Source organism: Diachasma alloeum, unplaced genomic scaffold, assembly GCF_001412515.2.
Source record: "Diachasma alloeum isolate Michigan unplaced genomic scaffold, Dall2.0 Dall_scaffold_00343, whole genome shotgun sequence".
Classification (NCBI taxonomy): Eukaryota; Metazoa; Arthropoda; class Insecta; order Hymenoptera; family Braconidae; genus Diachasma; species Diachasma alloeum.
In genome coordinates, this window is record NW_021680482.1 from 865,129 (window position 1) to 886,154 (window position 21,026).

General features: G+C 39.6%; 2 protein-coding genes across 11 annotated transcripts in view; one reads left to right on the forward strand and one right to left on the reverse strand.

Annotated features, from left to right (window-relative positions):
• Positions 1–8,004, forward strand: part of LOC107040785 — a 50,972-nt gene extending 42,968 nt beyond the window's left edge. For 7 of the 10 annotated variants that reach the window (XM_015261018.1, XM_015261019.1, XM_015261023.1 and 4 more), the window contains 5 exons: positions 336–669; positions 933–1,004; positions 1,170–1,289; positions 1,441–1,515; positions 2,877–8,004. In XM_015261018.1, the coding sequence (XP_015116504.1) occupies positions 336–669; positions 933–1,004; positions 1,170–1,289; positions 1,441–1,515; positions 2,877–7,189 (4,914 nt within the window). In that variant the 3' untranslated portion in view covers positions 7,190–8,004. The remainder of the gene's footprint in view (positions 1–335; positions 670–932; positions 1,005–1,169; positions 1,290–1,440; positions 1,516–2,876) is intronic. The other 3 variants (XM_015261024.1, XM_015261025.1, XM_015261026.1) reach the window with 2 other exon arrangements.
• Positions 8,005–15,191: 7,187 nt separating this feature from the next.
• LOC107040787 (tubulin alpha-1 chain) lies at positions 15,192–18,743 on the reverse strand. The gene is made up of 3 exons (XM_015261029.1): positions 18,616–18,743; positions 16,977–17,199; positions 15,192–16,464 (listed from the first exon to the last, which is right to left on the reverse strand). Exons 1-3 carry the CDS (start codon positions 18,616–18,618, stop codon positions 15,338–15,340), a joined length of 1,353 nt encoding a protein of 450 aa, XP_015116515.1. The 5' UTR covers positions 18,619–18,743; the 3' UTR covers positions 15,192–15,337.
• Positions 18,744–21,026: the final 2,283 nt, after the last annotated feature.

The window sequence follows — 21,026 nt, forward strand, 5'->3', positions numbered from 1 at the left end:
GTTATTTGGAACATGAAGTCTTTTATTCAAATTACTAGATTACGAAAACTTTTACAATGATCTTATCAATCAATTTTTAATCCTAAAAGTCATTTTTATGGAGTCCATTCTACGAAAAATTGATTTTATTTAGCAAATGAGGTTTGCTATTCCCATGATTTTTTTATAAGAAAATGATTTTAAAAAACAGTCAAAATAAATTGAAAAATCTATAAAGCTGATGCTTGTATGGAATTAATTTATTTCGTTACGTCCCTCAACACCGAGATAATTTGAAATTCAACGTTAAAAATAGGTAAATATGATTTTTCAATTCGTTTCATTCATAATTGCAGGATGCCTCAATCAGTGCAACCGGAGAATCAGTGGTGCTCGTTGGAGCTGCCAGTAAAGGAATAATTCAGCGTGGATTCCAGCACAATGCAATGGTGTACAAAACTCCCTATGCCAAAAATCCATTCGACGCTGTTACGGATCAGGAGCTTGATCAATACAAAAAAGAAGTTGCACGTAAGACAAAGGGTGATCCCTACGAGGAATCACAGTCTGAGTCAGAGGCCCTGTCGTCGTTCAATATTAGTCGAGCGACGCACGAATCCAGCACTGCCAAAAGTCCCATTCAGTCGCCAGTTTCAGTTACGTCTGAGACGGAAGAGGAGAGCAGAGATGGTAAGAATCCTCAAAAAATTTAAAAATCATCGATTTGAAAATAGAAGAAATTCACAATTTTGTCATTTCAATTATTTTTAGTATTGAGAGAATCCGGGAAATCTAAATTTTAATCATATCTATTTTTCGTAAACAGAAATAATTAAAAACTGATAGAAATCAATTTATAAAGTCATCTGGAGACCATTTCTGTCATTGAGCACAGATAAAAAGAAATTTAAAATCCCCAAAATTTGATCGCATAACATTTCATTTTTCCCCAGAACCACGTGTATTGCGGATAGAAAAGAAAAAAGTGCCTGCGCCAAGTCAACCGGAAGTTGTCCTGAGTGACGGTAAGTCCCAGGAATTCCTGGTCCTCAAAAACAATTAAAACACCAATAACTTCACCCCTAAATTTTTTAAATTAAAAAACACTTCACGAATATTGTTTTGCCCCTGAAGAACGATAATTTGATACCACATAATTGCATGAGCATTTTGTAAACTGCATGAATTAGGAGAGACGCATGGGCATGCCAAGGTGGACGATGCAAATAGGACAGTAGCTGTTAGGGTGACGGAGGCACCACAGGTTCAACACAAGGGGATTAATGATTTCTCAAAGCATAATTTCGAAGGTGAGACGCTGGAGGAAATTTTCTGGACTTGAAGGGCGTTTGCCTTTAAATTCTCCCCTTTTTATTCTCCATCTCAAACATCCCCCCAACAATTATTCAGAGATAAATTGTCGTGACGTTTGCATGAAATATGTCATTTATTCGTTGATAGCTGATGCAACGACCCAGTTCCTCAATGAGATGCGTCGCTGCGCGATGGAACCGAGGAACGAGTCTGTGAGAAGAGGTAAGTGGGGTAGCTCTGTCCAGTGGGGTTGAAACACACCCCCAGCTTTTGTTATCAATGTTTCACCTTGTGCATGCACATTCATTTTTCCTCAAGGCTCATTTTTTTTTATTCATGCCGCTTTATTTTCCCACAAACATGATCGTTATCACAAAACGCTCGCACCAATCTAGGTGCACGCTAATTATGCTTTTTAATCACTATTTAATCCTCGGTTCATTTGCATTTTGCACTGCTGTGTGGTGGCTAGTGTTTGGATTTGATTCAGTGGGGAAGGGGGATGAGGAGATGGCGATTATAGGCAATTGGTGATTTTTGGGTATTAATTCGTTCGTCAATGTCTCGGGATTGGTGGGAGATGGGGAATTTTGGAGTGGATTTTATTTTCTACTTATGGGAATTTCTTCATCTGTATCTGATTCATGGATATGGAGGAAAAACTTGACTTGGAGTTGAGTGATTTTTTATTTTTTAATTCAAGAATAGAAACTATAATAATGGAATTATTTTTAATTTAATTTAATTTATTGAGGATCAGTTCTTGGGAAATAGTGGAGAGTGAAGTTTTTCTAGAGCTGCATAAAAGGTTCAAAATGTGAACTTTAAGTTGAGTTGATCTCTCCTCTTTGATCGATTTATTGAGGATGAAATTTTGGAAAAACTGTCGATATCTAGAAGATGCAGCAAAAATTTTGTAGAAATATTTTTTGCAGACCAAAATTGGAGCTACAATGGTTTTCATAAAAATTTATCCCTCTCTTGGTCTCGAAAATATATTGAGTAAAAACTGAGCTTGCAGTTGAGTCATGTAAAATCATTGATTTTAAATAATTGATTTCTAGATTTCCATCGAAATTCATCTACCTGCCATGGTTTTATAAATAATATTCATCAAAATCTTAACTTGCATTTGAGTGGAAATCGAGCAGCTTGAATTCAAATAATGGATTACTTTCTGGGAAATATCTCTGAATTTATGAGAATACGTAATACAAAATTGGAAATTTTTTATGGAGAAGGATAAAAGCTAAAGAATGTTTTTACAAAATTAATATTTTCAGTCGTGTATATTAATCCTAAACTTCCAAAAATTTTCCACCCCCATCAAACCCAAGACACCCATAAAGACGAACATCGCTGCTGACCTCTTCCACCCCTGCCCAAAAAACAGTCCATAATCAGAAAATCTCTTCACTTCTGCAAGCGAAAAAAACCTCAAAACCATCGAGTGTCGGGTGCGAGCGGTTCGTGAGTGCGACAGAGCGAGTCTCGAAAAAATTCGGTTTGAAAAATACCCAAGAAAGGATCACTGAGAAAAAGATCAGGTATTGCAGGTCCGTTTCGACGCTATCCTTTTCCAGATAATAAATCGAGCACCAGTGACGAGGACGCTGCAGCACCCTGGTGGTCGCCCCTGTACCAAACCGGCCAAATCCAAGTCATCAGACTAGACCGAATAGCTGAGCGTCAAAAGCCCCAAATAACCTCGATAACGATCCCCAAGAGCCCCATAATAATAAAGCACTCCTTAGTAATTCCAAAATTCAAGCCCAAGCCGTACATAAAAGATCGTTGTAAATTCTTCAACGAGTACGACAAACGTTACAAGGAGTATAAGACCCTGAGCAGTGAAAATTTCATTCGTTTCACGAGTAAGTCCCTGGAGGAGAGGATCGAGAGCCTCTCCCCAGAGGCAAGCGTCCCCTTGACCTTCCCCGAGTCGTGCAAAGTCCTCCCCAAGAACCGCGGCTTCGTCAGGGAAATCGCGAGACAATTCTCCTCAACCGAAGCCCCCAGCGCCCCAGACAATCGTCCCCCAAGCAGGAAGAGATCATCTCAGAATGCTCTGCAGATCAGCCCCAGCAGGGACTGCATCACAAAGGTCCCCAGGCTCTCCCTCCCCCTGGTCCTCACCATGGCCGACCTGGAGAGTCCCAGCCTGGTGAACACAATCATGAAGTTCACAGTCTCAAGACCCACAAAAAGCGAGGGCAACCCCCCCTCCGAGTGCCTCCCCTTCACTCGTGGAATCCTCCCCACTGCCTCCCCCTTCCCCGAGATGATCGACACCCTCACCGAGGACTTGAGGCTCTCCAGCTCCTCAGAGCCCACGAACTCCTCTGTCATCACAATAGCGGAGCGAATTTACCCCGAGGAAATTAAACTCGAGGTGGAATCCGACGATGAGAATGGAAACAGCTCAGACCCCCTGCCACGCTCCAAAATAAAGCAAGAGCCAGAGGACTCGAGAGACCTCAACCTCTCCGACGAGAACGGCAACTCCTTGAAGGAGAACACCCCCCCAATCCCCGAGTGCGCCATGAAAGCCGAAGCAAACGACTGGATAAACGAGACAGAAGAGGAGTTGAAGCTCTCCTTCGAGAAGGACATGAGTGACGACTGTCCCTGGAGGTTCTCCTCTCCCCTCCCGAAGTTTTACAATCGCGAGGACAGCATGACGGAGGTCATAAACACCCTCAACGTCAACCTGACGCCCTCGAAGATGTCGTCCTTGAATTACCTCCCAGACACCCACAACTCGAGGACCTGGAACCTGGATCCAAATCAGTTCAGCGTTATGTACAGCCTCACCCCGACAGCTGACGTAGACGAGGACCCCATCGAGGAGCACTTCAACTGTGGAAAAAAGAACTGCGAGAAGTGTTTGTACCCAGGATACTCCCACGAGGGCTCGTTAAACCAGAGTTTCGAGGCGCCTGTTCAGCAGGAGCAGTTTTACTGGGAGGAGATGCTGCCAAGTGCTGGACAGGAGGCTCCAGAGGGCCCAGTGAAGCCCACGACTCCCGTCGACTTGAATCAGACAATCGACCTCTTCGACAACTCCATCGATCTAGACACAGAACGAGACATGTCTGCTGACTCCATAGACCACGAGCAGTCAGTGGGTGGCTCTGACCTCCTGGAACTCCCGCACTCGACGTTCGTCGAACTCGAGAAGTCCCGGGACCAGGTCTTCCACGAGGACATGGCCACCTCCGCAAACGAGGTGATCGCAGGTCTGGGGGAGAGAGAGGCCCTGGTGAACGCCGAAGCAATCGTTGACGACGTCCTCTCTGATGTCGCCTGTCTCGACCTGAACGAGGAGTTCTCGACGGACTTGAGGACGATCCTAGAGGCCAAATTAACAGCCCTCAAAGTCGCCAAACACATAATCGATGAGGTGATGGACGAGATGGGACTGGAGATCAACCAGGAGTTGAGGGAGGAGCGGCAGATTCGGGAGATCGAGGAGATCGTGGAGAGGACCATCGAGGAGGACACCATTGGCAAGGAGCCCAGGTTCATCGTGATTGGCGAACTGATTCACCACATCATCGACAGGGTCTCGAGTGGCTCTGAGAGCCCCTCGGGATCGTCTCCAGGGAGTTACAATCTGAAGAGAACCAAGGAGAACGCTAACACTGAGATTAAGGAGCTCGCCAACTCCATGAACGAGGAGGCAGTCGCTTCGGTGACTCCGGACCTTCTGAAGCCGACGGTTGGGCTGGGAGAGTCCCCCCAGGAGGGGAGGAGGTCGCGGGAGTTGTTCAAGAGCTCCGAGAACCTCATAAACGAGATTAAATCTATTTTCAATGAGATTGACATCGACGTCGAGAGCGAGGAGTCGATGAGGGAGGAGCTGGAGCAGATTGTGGCCTCCTGCTGCATCGATCAGAACGGGGAGGTCTTCTCGAGCGACATGGAAGCCTTTCAGCATTACGCGAATCAGATGCAGCTCATTGCCAAAGCCATCATCTTCGAGGAGTCTCTGAACAAGAGTAAATCGGAAACTCTCAACTCCAGCAGCTCGACCGAGAGTTCTCTCTACGCGAATAAATCAGAGAGTGTTAAAAAATTCGTTGCCAAGTTCAAGGAGATCACGAAGGGGAGGAAGACGTCCGTGGAGAGGAGTCCCAACAAGTCTGACGTCTTGGAGGCGTCAGACACCAAAAAATCCGACGTCTCTGGGGAGATGCGCAACAGGGAGTTATCTCTGGACGTCGACGTCTCTGTCGAGAACACGATAAACGTCAGCAGCCAGTCGGATCAGTCGTCTCCGGAGAACGACACGAAGTCCGATGACAGCAGGGAGAAGGTCGAGTTGACGAGGAAGAAGACACTGTCCGATCTCAGCAGAGCTACTGATCACGACGAGGATCCACCGAGTGTTCACACGTCAGACGAAAATTTTCTGAGCGAAGACTTTGAGAAGAACGTCGTCTACATGTGGGACTTGAACGAATCGGAGAGCGAGAGGAGCTTCAATGAGATCCGGGGGAAGGACGCGAGCTCCACTTTCGTGCAGTTCGACGAGATCGACGATCTTCCTGAGGAGGGGACTCACGAGGAGAAGGTGGTGAGTGTTCCTGGCTCTCCGAAGGTGTTTCAGTCTGATCTGCTGACAATTCCTGAGGACGAGGAACTCAAATCTTCGAGTGTTGAGGGGGAGGAGGGGCAGAAGGACAGGACTCTGTCGCCAATTCTCGAGGATGAGGAGGTGAAAGCGTCGAGGGATGATCAAGCGGATGGTAAAGGGCTGGGGGTTGAGGACTGCCTCGAGAGAGCTTCAGCTCTCACTCCAATACCTGAGATTAACGACTCGTTGGAGGAGGAGGAGGGGCTTAAGGCTGATCAGTACCTCGAGGCAGGGCCTCCCAATTCCCCGGAGATAGCAGTGACTCCTGCTGAGGACCTGGAGAACGAGTCGGAGCACAGTGGACCCTCCTCGAGGACGGATTTCTTCTCGTGCACTGGGGGGAACTCCACTCCCTTCCAAACTGGCCAAAGCAGCGCTGATACCAGTGTCTACACGAAAATGTCGTCAGAGTGTGGGGATGAGCCCGGCGAGACTGGATCAGCTCGTCTCAACAGCGAGCACGACACCTACACCATCTCTGAGTGCGACTCTGACGACTGTAGGGAGACGGTTTATCAAGGGGACGTCTCCTCAAATTTGAGGAGATCTGACTCGTTCTCAACGATCAATTTCCATGATAACACGAGTGTCAACTTGGCGGATGTGTCTTCAGCGCTGGAGGAGCTGGAGTTATCCAGGATGAATGAGGTTGATGGGGTGGGGGGCAACAGGGACTTCGTCGTTAAATGCCCAATTTGCGATAATGTTGCGATGAGTGGGAGGGGGGCAGGGGGTGCTGGGCTGGCGATTCCCCAGTGCAGCTATTGCTCGTCACATTATGATAAGCAGGATCAGCGAGTGCCTGAGGAATCGGAAAGGGAATTGAATAATCAGGTGGAGGAGCCTGACGACCCAGTGAAACGCTGTAATATTTGTTTGGTACTCCCGGTGTACAGAGAAACCACGAGCGTCGATGGGGAAGAAGTCGTCCTAGAAGACTCTGATGTTGTTGTGGAAAAGGTCCAAACTGCTTTGAAGAATGACTCAACTGACGAAGAACTGGGGAAATACGATGTTTGCTTCAAATGCCTGATGATTCTCTCGGTGGACACTAGGGAGTTCATCCAGATCGAGCGAATGGTCTCCAGTGAGGATCTCGATTCTGCCTTGGTCACATCACCAGCCCCCGCTGTCCCTGATTACGAAGACACTACTCTATGTAAAGTAATCAATACTATGAATTTAACAGATGTTTCTGTCAACGATCGTTCAACTCTTGAAGAGCCGCTGTGTTTTATCAGAACACTCTTTGAATAATTCCGGAATTGTTGGGATCCTTTTTACCTCCAGAGATGATCAGCGTTTTTAATTATGATTTCAAACGCTGGACTAGGGTTTAATATTTTTGATAAAGCATTTCTATCACTCTTTTTTACGTTTTTAAACGTAGGATCTAATGTTTTCATATGCGGGACAATGAAAATACTGGCTCTCTTGATGCGTTCACAAAGTGCTTTATTTAGGATAAAATGAATAATCGTGGATTATTATCATGATTATTCATCGAATATTATTAATTGTAAGGACGTTTTTATGGTTTTCATTGTTAAATAGCTTTGTATTAACTTGCAATCGTACTAATGAGATTTAAAGAGTTGTCAATTTACCATTGAGTACAATGATCATCACAGGCTGTGTTATCACATTGTAAAAAATGTAATGGTAATCTCTACTCATTGCATTTGCAGCTTTACTCATTCGTTGAGAATATTTCTTTTTTTAGTTTCTTACTTATCTTCATTTTTTTTCTCTTTATCTCAGAGGATCAAGGGACAGATATTACCATTATGTTTTGGCATAATCGTCATTCTGGTCGACCTGATAATGTACATAACTCATTGCTTTTGTTGCATAATCATAAAATAATGTGATTATTAATTGGAGGAGAGTAGGGGAAAGGGCATTTAATGGAGACACTTTTATTCAAGGGATCAGAAGTTGAAGCTAAAAAGTCCTCTCTTTTATATCTACATTAATTATTATCACGTGCACTTGTTTATTATTTTTTCTTTTATCACTGCATCATAAAATCGGAAGTGAAGGAATAAATTAACAATGGTCTTTCATTCCAAGTGGTGTTTATTTTTAATTTGCATCCCCTCGCAACTGCATTGTCACGCACGTTATCATTGGTACAATGAATACATTAGGCAGGCTAACATTTTTCACACTGAGGTAAGGGATTTTACGAATATTTCTCTAACCGAATAGTACAATAACACTTTTTTTGTTTTTTTTTATTGAATATTTTTTTTTTTGCATACTTCAACACCAACACAGCATTTTCTCGACACGTGACGGTTTGAGGTGAGATCTTGTCTACTGAAACTGTAAGCCCAACGTTCTAACTGTATGATGGATGTATTGAATTACACTAAACTGCTCATTTTATAATTCAAATCAGTAGTGGAGGGGTAAAACGGCTTAAGGGTATCCCAGTACTTTGACTATTGTTTCTCTAGTTGAATGCCTTTCTACTTTTGGAGGAAGATGGATGAAATAATTTAAAAACTGAAATTTTTTAAATAAAAAGGCATTTTTATGAATAATTTATAAATAATTAATTTTCCACCATAAAAATCATTTGTTTGAAATCGTAACAAATTTGTTTAACATTCAGAATTTTACCAGAAAATGATTTCATGTCTAAAAATATGAAGTTTCCGAAAGTTTGAACAAGTTGGATTATTTATTTATAAACAACGAATGTTTAAAAGAGTAATAATTCGGTGCAAAATGTCATTTTAATGACGCTGAACATTCATGATTTTTTTCACATTTATCTCACGCAATTTAATTGGCAAATTTGATGATTGAGAATGGTTGAAACTATAGTAACTGTAAAGTCACTTAGCTCTCAGCTGAGTTTTGAATTCAAGAAAAACCAAATCCGCCCATTTGGACCCGAGTTTTGGGAATTCTCAATTTTTCTGGATTACAATTTTTGTCGATAAAGTCTTGTAATGAGTGTAAAACATCGCATGTGCCAAGAAAATGCTGTGTCAGTGCTATAGAGTCAGTGTTTTTTTATTTATTTTGGAGTTAAAAATATTCTACAATTTATGTTGTGTTACAGGAGAAAATACCGTGAACGGAGACCATTCTGATGCACATCACAGCACGTTTTCTCACAGCAGCAAGGAGGTTCGTTTGATTTTTTATCAATTCATTGGGTCTGTCCTTGATTACATCAAGGGGAATACTTATCCGTGGATTTTCATATTCTCAAGGTCTTATTGTACTAATTTCATGGCACATTCTCCACTCATCTGGTTCTCAGAAGCCCCTGGATGTCTATTTCATTCATTCATTAATTATTAAAAGGGTTTTCATGGGGTTTATATTTTAACTATTGATATTTTTTTCATTAATTGTATACATGTAGTGATTTTTGACGGTCCGGATTGTGAAATTTGTATCCCATGATTTTTATTCGTTAATTAGTTTTGTCCTCCATTTTCTTGAGGAGAATAATTATTCCTGAATTTTTGCATTTTCATGGTCTTATTATACTAATTTCATGGCTCATTATCAACTCATTTGGTCCTCAGAAGCCTCTAGATGTCCATTTCATTCATTCATTAGTGATTAAGAGGATTATCCTGGGGTTTACATTCCAATTACTGATGGATAATTGAATGGCCACATGTAGTGATTTTTGAGGGTCCACATTATGAAATTTTAGTGGATAACAATAAAATAATTATGTTATTTTTATTTGCTGATCAATTTTATCCTCAATTTTATAAAAGAGAATAATTTATCCCGGATTTTTACATTCTCATGGGCTAAGTGAACAAATTTCATGGCACATTGTCCTCAGAAGTCCCTAGATGTCTTTCATTCATTCATTACTGATTAACAATATTTTCATGGGGTTTATACTTTAATTATTGATGGTTTTTTATTAATTGTGTACATATAATGATTTTTGAGGGTCCAGATTGTGAAATTCTTAGGGATGGCCCCATTAGTGGATGTCGTGTCATGTCTGGGAGACTAATCATCAATCACACTCATCATTCACGTATTATTTTTCATCATTCATTCATAATAATCATCATTAATTCTCGAAATTGTAGTGGATTGATTTAAGAACATTAATTCATCACTCTCGCATTTATCCTTCGAAATTCATCTCCATAGAGCTAGAGATTATTTGGGATTTAGTAGAACTAAATAGAGAGAATATTATTTCGAGTTGAGTAGTGCTGGCAAACGGCTCTGCTTGCATGCAAAAAAAAATTGGGGAGAAATTGAGTCATTGGAGATCGGATTTCACCTGCATGTGCATGAGGTTTTTTATGTTTATTCGTTGGGACCTTCCATGTTAAGGGTTCCATGTCGCAGGACGTGAGCGTTAGCGAGGAATCGCCCAAGAAAGAGAAGAAGAAGAAGAAGGGACTCAGGACACCATCTTTCCTCAAGAAGAAGAAGGAGAAGAAGAAGCCTGTCGAGGCGTAGGTAGTCCTAACTCGGGTACGTATTACATTCATTACTCCATTACCTCATTTTATTCCAAATTAATTGGGGGAAATATCAATGATTGCTTTGCTGTAATTCAAAGTCGAGGAAATCTGGAAAATAAGAACTTTTTTAAATCCAAGGAAATGAGCATTGTTAAATCACCTGTATCTCGTGAACAAATGATTCGATTTGGAAATGTTAAATTTGGTTTAAAAGTTTGGCAAAAAATACCTTCAGAGTGAAAAAAAAAATTGTTCAATTTCACTCGGTCAACTTCGAGATATTGATGATTAACAACGGTTCATTTCAGCCCTAGATGGATGACTAGAATAGGTGAAAAGCTCATTGCAATTATTTTTGCATTAGAATATTTTTAGATGCTCAATTAGAAGAATTCACTCATGTTCCATAAAATTCATAAATAATTCACTATAAATTAAGGAACAACTGTCGCGTGATTACTGAAAAAAACAAAAAAATCATTTTCAATTGTCATTTTCTCGTTTAACAGTTTATTCATTATTCTTTTTCAGACACTGCCACAAAAAATATTTTACCAGAAATAAAAGGAAAACAAAGTTAGAACCCAAGATCGAAGTGCAAAACGAGCAGAGAATATAAAAGCGAAACTTAATAATAACGAAATTATGAAGAAGTCATTGCCTGAAGCAGCCCACGAGCAAAAATTCCATCGTATTTTCCAGGACTCAAGACTGCCATCACAACGTCTACGAGAATAAGGAAGACTATATTCTATTGTTAATGTTTTTACGTTTTTAATTTGTTGATCATCGCATGATGTGAAAAGGAACAAAATGATGAAAAATAGGGAACGATCCCTCGGTTTAAACCTCATCGAGGTGAAATAATCAATTGTAATGAACCATTGACGATGTGCGTGTGAGCAAGCAGTGAAGGAAATTAATTAACAAAATCATGTTGCACGTAAACTTTATAAATACCTAATTGAGTTTTTAAGTTAATTAAAACAATTCAATCATCTTATTATTTGTTTTTCAATAATTATTTCATTCAGGGTATTTCAAGATGAGGTGAGACGAGGGGATGGGATTATTTATTCAGTCATTGAGTCGATCGTAATTAATTTGTTATATTGAAATTCCTATTTTTGCACTTCTTCCCTCGTTCTACCCCATCAAGTTAAAATCATCACAATGAATTATTTCGAGATCGAGGCATGAGACTTGGGAATTAACTTCTCGGCAGGCGCATTGGCGTGACGATAAAGAAATTTGATTGACCAATTAATCATGAGATTATCGAAAAATCAGGCATATCGTGTTGAACGATTTACTGTGATTTTTTCCCTGGGTACAGAGCGCCGGGTAAACAATTGTGACAAAAATTCCCCGCGTCAATATCTCATGTTTGGTACTAACGAACCGAAATATTATAGACATGGAATTAATGATAAACGTCATTGAGGTGAAATAATCAGTTTTCACGAAGCACTGGGGAGCAGTGAAGGAAATTAATTAACAAAATTGAGTTTTCAAGCTAATTAAAATGGTTTAATTATCTCATTATTTGTTTTGAGGTGAGACAAGGGGATGGGATTATTTATTCAAATTCTTTTTTGAAATTCCTATTTTTGCACTTCTCCCCTCGTTTTACACCATCAAGTAAAAATTTTCATAATTAGTGATTTTGAGCTCGAGGCATGAGACTTAGGAATCAACTGCTCGCCAGGCGCATCCGCGTGACGATAAAGCAATTTGATCGACTAATTAATCATGAGATTTTCGAAAAATCAGGCATATCGTGTTGAACGATTTACCGTGATTTTTTCCCTGGGGACAGAGCGCCGGGTAAACAATTATAACAACAATTTCCCGCGTCAATATCTCATGTTTGGTACTAACGAACCGAAATATTATAGACATGGAATTAATGATAAACGTCATTGAGGTGAAATAATCAGTTTTCACGAAGTACTGGGGAGCAGTGAAGGAAATTAATTAAGAAAAATTATGCACGTAATTTTTTTAACTACCTAATTGAGTTTTAAAGTTGAGTAAAACGATTTAATTATCTTATTATTTGTTTTTCAAAAATTATTTCATTTAGAGTATTTCAAGATGAGATGGGATGAGGGGATCGGATTATTTACTTTATTGATTGGATAGTAATTACGCTGTCATGCCAAGTTGGCGAATTTTACTAAGAGCAGAAAATTTATTCACATCTCTCCCCTCGTTCTACCCCATCAAGTAAAAATCATCACAACTCGACGACTGAATCTTGGGAATGAACTGCTCACCAGGCACGTCAGCGTGACGATAAAGAAATTGATCGACTAATTAATCATGAGATTATCGAAAAATCAGGCATATCGTGTTCAACGATTTTCCGTGATTTTTCACCTCGGTACAGAGCGCTGAATAGACAATTATAACAAAAATTCTCCGCGTCAATATCTCATATTTGGTACTAACGAATCCAAAAATTATGAAAATGAAATTAATGATCAAGCACCACCGCGAAATGCCGATATCCGGCTTTTGAGCTCGTACAAATAATTAGGTATGACGATTAAGTAAATGTGGAGGGTAAGGCGATTTTATTCGTAAAATTTATTGAAAATTAAACCACTATGAACGATTAAATGATTGAAAAATTCCTCTGATATTCGATAATTCGTAAAGAAAAATGTTAAGAAATTTGAAATTTATAAATCGCCATGGGAATGGTAGTGGGTTTACTCATCTTCACCTATTCCTTCGCGCAATGGCCTAGCTTTCTTGCACGCGCGCTTTGCATCGAAACATTTTAAAGGAGAATTTACTAAAAATTGAAGTAGATGGCCGTCGCCGGTTTTGTTGACCAGAAAAACCTATGTGTGTTGCTTTGTCAATTCTGTGATTGAGTAAAATGAAATTCCCAGAGATCTCATTTCTACTGAAAATAAGTTTCTCGATGTTTCCTTTGATCACAGAATTTTTTATTATTTTTTTTTGTTATTCCTTCGTATTGTGGTCGCTTGTGAAGCGATATGTTCACGAGAGGTTCAATTGCAGCGTTTTATGGTGCCGAATACGTGAGAATGTGAGTAAGAATGCCTCTAGATTCTTCTATAAACAATTTTTTAATGAAACTATTTGATTCACTCAACGTGATGCGCAGTCTTTGATGGAGAATTTATCGGTCCAACAGAGTGATTAATTAATTAATAAAAATTGTCTTCTGCCCCAGTGGATCGATTTAAACACAAGTAGGATGAACTGAGATTCATCGGAACAACACGCATGAAAAATGTTAATAGAAAAACCTGGCGTCTCTGGACAATTCTATTGAATTTCTATTAGTTTTTGGCTGATTCTATTGAAATGTTCGACAGAAAATATTCTATAGAGAAAGTCAAAAGAATTCGATTTTTCTATGCAACTTATTCTATTGGGATATTTTCTATAGAATTTCCTCGGCTCACATTTTCCATTTTTTTGTTTAATTTTCTTGATGAGAAGAAAAGAAAAATAGGAAATTATAAAGAAAATATCAGTAGACAATAAGTTATATAAAAAAATCGAATTCTATTGACTTTCTCTATTGAACATTTCAATAGAAACCCAATAGGATTTGCTAACGAATTCGCCAGGTTTTTCTATTAAATTTTTTCGTGTGTGAATTTTTTTAATGCACGTGCGAACATATTATTTTTTACTCTATCCAATTTAATTTTAAATCCCAATAAAAAATCATAAGGGAATGAAAATACTGTGTGATGTGACTCACGAGAAAGTGCGAACATTAATTACCTTTTTTAATTAATTATCTTTTTCTTTGTACAAAGTATGGAAAAAAAATAAAAGAGAACAATGTGTTTGTCATTATTTTCTCGCCACTTTCTTGTTAGGATTTAATTGAATTATGGAAAATAAAAGTTATTGTGAGCTAGATTCTTTCTTGTTGCACGCTTGTCTATGAGATGAACATTTATACGAGGTGATGAGAAAAAATTTTGTCGAGGTGTATCTGGTGATTTGAGAGGAGAAAACATAATGAATAATTTGTATTATTGAGAGATGAAAGAATCATGATGACGATGATTGCAATTTTATTATTGTAATAGTTAATATATACCTATATACATATTATAACAATATTATTAAATATACATGAAGTAATTTTAGCCATGATTTTCACGTTTCAATCGCATTTTACGATCGATTTAATCATGTTTCAATGTAAAATTTTGGAAAATTATGAAATGCTTTCGAAAATTCGTCCATTGGGAGGGAAATGCCTCATGCCCTTCATTTTTACGAAATAGCAATAAGGAAAATCAATAAATGCACTTGTACATAGCTTCGATATTAATCGCAACATCAGCGTGAATGAGATACGTTTTTCCTGCTCTCTCAGTGATTTTTTTTCCATAAACCCTGATTTCAGAGAAAAATATTAATTTTTTTTTTGAGAATTTTTTGAGCTACAAAGCTCTTGGTATTTTACTCTAAAACCGCTTATTTTCTAGATGAATGAATGGGGTTCGTTTGTGCAATCTCAGATGGACACATTTTGGGGAAAATGGTGACTGAATCTGCTCAAATTTTTGTGCCCATTCCTTCCTCCGAAAAGGTAGAATTTTTTCTCATGATTTTCTTAGCAATAAAAATGTCTGGACATTTCCCCGTAGCTCAACTTGTAGACAAATCTCCAACAATTGACATCATCCAACTGCCCCCACCAATTTCCCGAGCGTCTCCCCTCAAATTCCCCCTTACCCTAATCCCCAAAAAAGGTAGGTAAAAATTAATGAAAACCCACCGCAATAATTTTAAATCATGTATTTTTCCATCGAGACTAAAAAATTTATTTCCATTTTCGGAATTCCTGAATGTTCAAATAAATACAAAGAGAAACAGAAATATAAAAGAACCAAGAAATCTCGATGTTGTCGAAAGGGTTCCCGACGACTTAGTACTCCTCGGCGCCCTCGCCCTCTCCCTCAGCAGAGTCCATGCCAACCTCCTCGTAATCCTTCTCAAGAGCAGCGAGATCCTCACGGGCCTCTGAGAACTCTCCCTCCTCCATACCCTCGCCGACGTACCAGTGGACGAAAGCGCGTTTGGCATACATGAGATCGAACTTGTGATCAAGACGAGCCCAAGCCTCGGCGATGGCTGTGGTGTTGGAGAGCATGCAGACAGCCCTCTGGACCTTGGCAAGATCGCCACCAGGCACGACAGTTGGTGGTTGGTAGTTGATGCCCACCTTGAAACCAGTTGGACACCAGTCGACGAACTGGATGGTACGTTTGGTCTTGATGGTGGCGATGGCTGCGTTGACGTCCTTGGGGACGACGTCACCCCTGTAGAGCATGCAGCAAGCCATGTACTTCCCATGACGTGGGTCACACTTGACCATCTGATTTGCTGGCTCGAAGCAGGCGTTGGTGATCTCAGCGACAGACAGCTGCTCGTGGTAGGCCTTCTCAGCCGATATAACTGGTGCATAGGTCACCAGGGGAAAGTGAATCCTCGGGTAGGGCACCAAGTTGGTCTGGAACTCAGTCAAATCGACGTTGAGGGCTCCGTCGAAACGAAGGGATGCTGTGATTGACGAAACAATCTGCCCAATCAGTCTGTTCAAATTCGTGTAGGTTGGCCGCTCGATGTCCAGGTTCCTGCGGCAGATGTCGTAGATTGCCTCGTTGTCCACCATGAACGCACAGTCTGAGTGCTCAAGGGTCGTGTGGGTCGTCAGAATGGAGTTGTAGGGCTCAACAACGGCAGTGGATACTTGGGGAGCTGGGTAGATGGCGAATTCGAGCTTTGATTTCTTTCCGTAGTCCACGGAGAGACGCTCCATGAGGAGGGAGGTGAAGCCTGATCCAGTACCACCGCCGAACGAGTGGAAGATGAGGAAACCTTGGAGACCTGTGCACTGGTCTGCTAGCTTGCGAATTCTGTCGAGAACCAGGTCGACGATCTCTTTGCCGATGGTGTAGTGGCCACGGGCGTAGTTGTTGGCTGCGTCCTCCTTGCCGGTTATCAGCTGCTCGGGGTGGAATAGTTGACGGTAGGTGCCAGTACGTACTTCATCTGGGAATTTCGGGAAATAATACAGGGGAATTAGTGGAAATTTTAGGGGGAAATTTTTGAAATGTTTATATGCAGAACATTTTATTGGTCAATTTAGGAGCTATTGATGATTGCTGAAGACTGATTTCATCCTCTCTCTTTCTTATTAGGAAATGTTAATTGGGAATTGAGACTATCCAATGATTCATAATAATATTGTTTTCAAAATTGGGAATTAAACATTGGAGTTTTATAAATTTAAATTACTTCTCTATTTTGAACTCTCAGAAAAGATATTAAACATCTGAGAAAAATTGGGTCTGCTTTTTTAGGAAGTGAAATAAAATAATTTGAAAATTGTAATTCATGAAGTTTGAAAAATTCAAGGATTGGAAATTACTACGAAAAAATCCTAGGTGAATTAATTTAAATGTCCATTTAATCATTGGATAAAGTTGATTTCAAAGCCCGATTGCAAAAAAATAGAGGAAATAGAAATTCAATCGTTCTTCCGTGAAAAAAAAAGTTCTCACCGACTACAGTAGGCTCCAAATCGATGAAGACAGCACGTGGTACGTGCTTTCCAGCTCCAGTTTCACTGAAGAAAGTGTTGAAGCTGTCGTCACCCCCTCCGATGGTCTTGTCAGATGGCATTTGTCCATCGGGCTGGATTCCATGCTCAAGGCAGTACAGCTCCCAGCAGGCATTACCAATCTGGACTCCAGCCTGTCCAACGTGGATTGAGATACATTCACGCTGTAAAAGAAAGCAAAGTGTCACGAAAAATTCCCTGAAACAATTCATCAAAAATCACGGGCATTTCCTCGACAGAATGACGTCTGCATGTTTTGATATAGGGGAGAATGGGATATAATATGGACAATACACTTTTTTTGTAATGTTATCTTTTTTCGGGATCTTTTTTCCTTTTAAAGTACAATTGTTCTTCTTTAGTGATGTGTCTAGACTGAGCTCAATTGATAAATTTATTTCTGAGTTGTAAATATTTTTTAAAACGTCAAGTGTCAAAATGGGCACTTATCCTTTTTTTTAAATCTCAATAGCTCATTGAGTTGCTAAGGAAATGGAAAAAAAAATTCTAATGGAAAGTTCAATTCTTTCCCTTTATGAGGAGCCTAGATTGAGCTCAATTGATCAATTTGTTTCGGAGTCATGAGCATTTAAAAATAGTAGTGAGCCCATTTTGCCCCGCCCTCCCCTACATATCGAATCCCCACAATATGCTAAACATTCAGAAGTTTGAGATTGCTTAATCAGTAATTGGGATGAATTAGAATTCAGAAAAATTAAATATGTATATCGTATAATTAGGACGAGGAGTTCACTTCTGTGATCACAAGTATCGGTAAACGAAGGAAGGGAATTCAGTGTGGCAGCTCATTTTGTCAAGAAAATGCTCTTTCGAACCTAAAGTATATCAAAATAACCACCTCCTCAGAACAAACCGTTTGCGATTATTGATTCAAATGTACGAATGACTCATGTCAGGGTGGAGCCGGCCGGCGGAAACCGTTACAAAATGGCCTCCAGTCAAACAAAAATGACGCTCGACAAGCCCTTTCCCAACTCTCCCCTAAAACCCCAGTCACGACGAGATAATTACAAAAAAAAAAATGCGTCTTCCCCCCAAAAAAATCATTAAAAATTATTTTCACAGCTATTTTCCACGACGAATATTCGCAGAATAAAATTCTCGAAATTACCTCATTTACGTAGAATCATCAATTGATTCACAATTACGAAAGACGCGTCTTTTTCCCAATAAAATCATGTAAAACCCCTTCCCTACACGAGATTCCCTCGAATTTCAAAGGAATATGGATTGAAATGCGAGACAGAATATCAATTCCCCACAACAAATATTCGCAGAAAAAAATTCTCAAAATTAACTGATTTACGTGGAGTTAATAACTGATTTATAATTACGAAAAACGCGTCTCCTCCCCTTCAAAATCATGTAAAACACTTCCTCCAAACTAGATTCTCTCGAATTTCACCGGAATATGCATTGAAATGCGAGGCAGGATATCGATTTCCCACGACAAATATTCGCAGAAAAAAAAAATCTCCAAATGAACTGATTTACGTGGACTTATTGACGGATTTACGAATTCTTACGGCTTTTAAGGTATTAGAGAATGTGGTACTCACCATTTTGAAGTTTTTTTGATTTTTTTGATATACAAAAGAGAGACGTTAAGAGGATTGTCGGCAGAAGTTAGCAATGGCACTTCAGCGAACAATTTCCAACGGCTTTTGTCATCAGACTACTCCGCCTCGGCAACGTTCACATCGCTTTATACCCTCGCCGAACGGTTTTATATCGACTTTCACGATTGGTGGATTGTGGCTTGCCCGAGGCTTCCCATTGGTCCTCTCTCAACCGCAGGACCGAAGCGCACATCGCTCCAGTATTCCTCCGCGGGATAATGTAGTTCCATAAATTTTCAGCTTTAATTGTTATTTTGTGCATTGGAATTAAATATTTTTGAGGGAGGCCCGGGAGATTTGGGGGATTGATTTTTTGGGCGTGCAGGTGAGGGCGAGGGTTGTGGTGAGTCATTGTAGGTGAGTGGTGAGTCATGAACGCCGGTTATTCCATATTTGGAGCAAATCCCCCCGCACCCGGCGGGCGTTTCCCCATGCCAAGGCACGAATTCGATCGGTCCTTATATGAAAATTATGGGAATGATGACGTGATGTCTGGTAATCTTTTCTCGTGTAGATAGACATGGAGATAGTGTTATTTACTCACGAAAGGGGAAATTCGGAATTATTATGAATTGTGGATTTTTTTTTGTTTGAATGTCGAGGCTTTGAGTCTATTGTTGAGAGGGAGAAATTGGGATCGATTCAATGTTTCCGTTTCAAGTGGAGTCTGTTGTTTAGCAGGCAAATTAGCAATTAGCATACCTGTCGTTGGTCGAGGGGATATGCCATGTTTTGTTCATTATTGAATTTTCTGGGTAATTGGAAAATTTTAGGAGAGGTCATAACAATTTTTTTTCCATTAGGAATTTATCGATCTAAAAAACTCATCATCGAGATGTCGATGTGTGTTGTTTTGTTATTTTTTTATTTTCTTGATAATGAGTGAGGATAGGAAAAAATGCTATAAGATTTTTTAAAATTAGAAATTGTCTGAACTACACATTTCAAATTATCACAATAATAATGTAATTTATTGTATTTAATTTACTCACGAAAGGAAAAATCCGGAATTATTATGAGTTTTGGGGATTTCTTTTTGTTTGAATGTCGAGGCTTTGAGTCTACTGTTGAGAGGGAGAAATTGGGATCGATTCAATGTTTCCGTTTCAAGTGGAGTCTGTTGTTTAGGAGGCAAATTAGCAATTAGCATACCTGTCGTTCGTCGAGGTGATTGCCATGTTTTCTTCATTATTGAATTTTCTGGGTAATTGGAAAATTTTAGGACAGGTCATAACAATTTTTTTTCCATTAGGAATTTATCGATCTAGAAAAAACCTTTAGATATTTCTTCCTTACATTACTCATCATCGAGATGTCGATATGTGTTGTTTTGTTATTTTTTTATTTTCTTGATAATGAGTGAGGGTAGGAAAAAATGCTATAAGATTTTTTAAATTAGACATTCTGTGAACTACACATATCAAATTATCACGATAATAATGTAATTAACATATAATGATGTAATTCGCACATAACGCTCGTTAAATATTGACTCCTCTCGCTACTAAATGACCAAGAGAAAACACCATCATTTTATATTTTTAAAATTACATCAGCTACAAAAAATTTCTTATCGCTCTTTCCTCTAAAAGTCCCCTTCACCGAGACTATCTCATAATTTTCTAAATTATCGCATTAAACCCATGAATCCCCTTTTTTTCAATGAAAAAAAAAATTGTTATCCTTGTAAAATTCTTCTCCCAAATTATTTCAACGCCCCTCTACTCCGGATTTTTCCAGAATTTTGAGAGCCAGCTGCACTTCACCATAGCTCGCTGCCCTGCGCCGTAATTTGTTCCCTCTGCTTAACAAAATGCAGAGGCCAGAGGTGAAGCCCCTTGTGCCGTTGCCCTTGATAAGGACATACGAACAATAAAGCAGTCGAAAAAACTGGAAGAGTACCAGCTGGCAAACGGTCGATGCGATCATCCCGTTTAGGGGGTGAGTAATTCAATGATACTGGGTTGCCTCGATAATTTGAACAAACAACTCCAAAAAATGGGATAAAAATATCGATCAGAGGAGAGGGGGTAAAATGAAGTGGTTTTCATAATTATTTGCTTGGAATTGAGCGAGTGAAAAGTGATTTTTTTTTCATTTTCAAGATGCTTTTTCAGAGTTCTAAATGAGACCGGATTGATATCAATCGGGTCATTTGGTCGGAAGTCAAAACAAAATATAGCGGAAAGAACTTGAAAAATCAGTGCCAGTAATTTTAATAATAGAAAAAAATTTTAGAGAAAAATTCAAACGGGAAAATCGAAATGTATTAATTTTTTCCCATCAAATATCCAGTAGAATCGGCGCAAAAAAAAATTAATTTTAACTAGAATTTCCTAGAATTTTAATAG

What these genes read in the sequence shown, in the direction of transcription:
- LOC107040787 (XM_015261029.1), bottom strand. An exon ending in TTTGGAGCCTACTGTAGTCG is followed by an intron (nt 16,465 to 16,976) that starts GTGAGAACTTTT and finishes CGAAATTCCCAG; the next exon opens with ATGAAGTACGTACTGGCACC.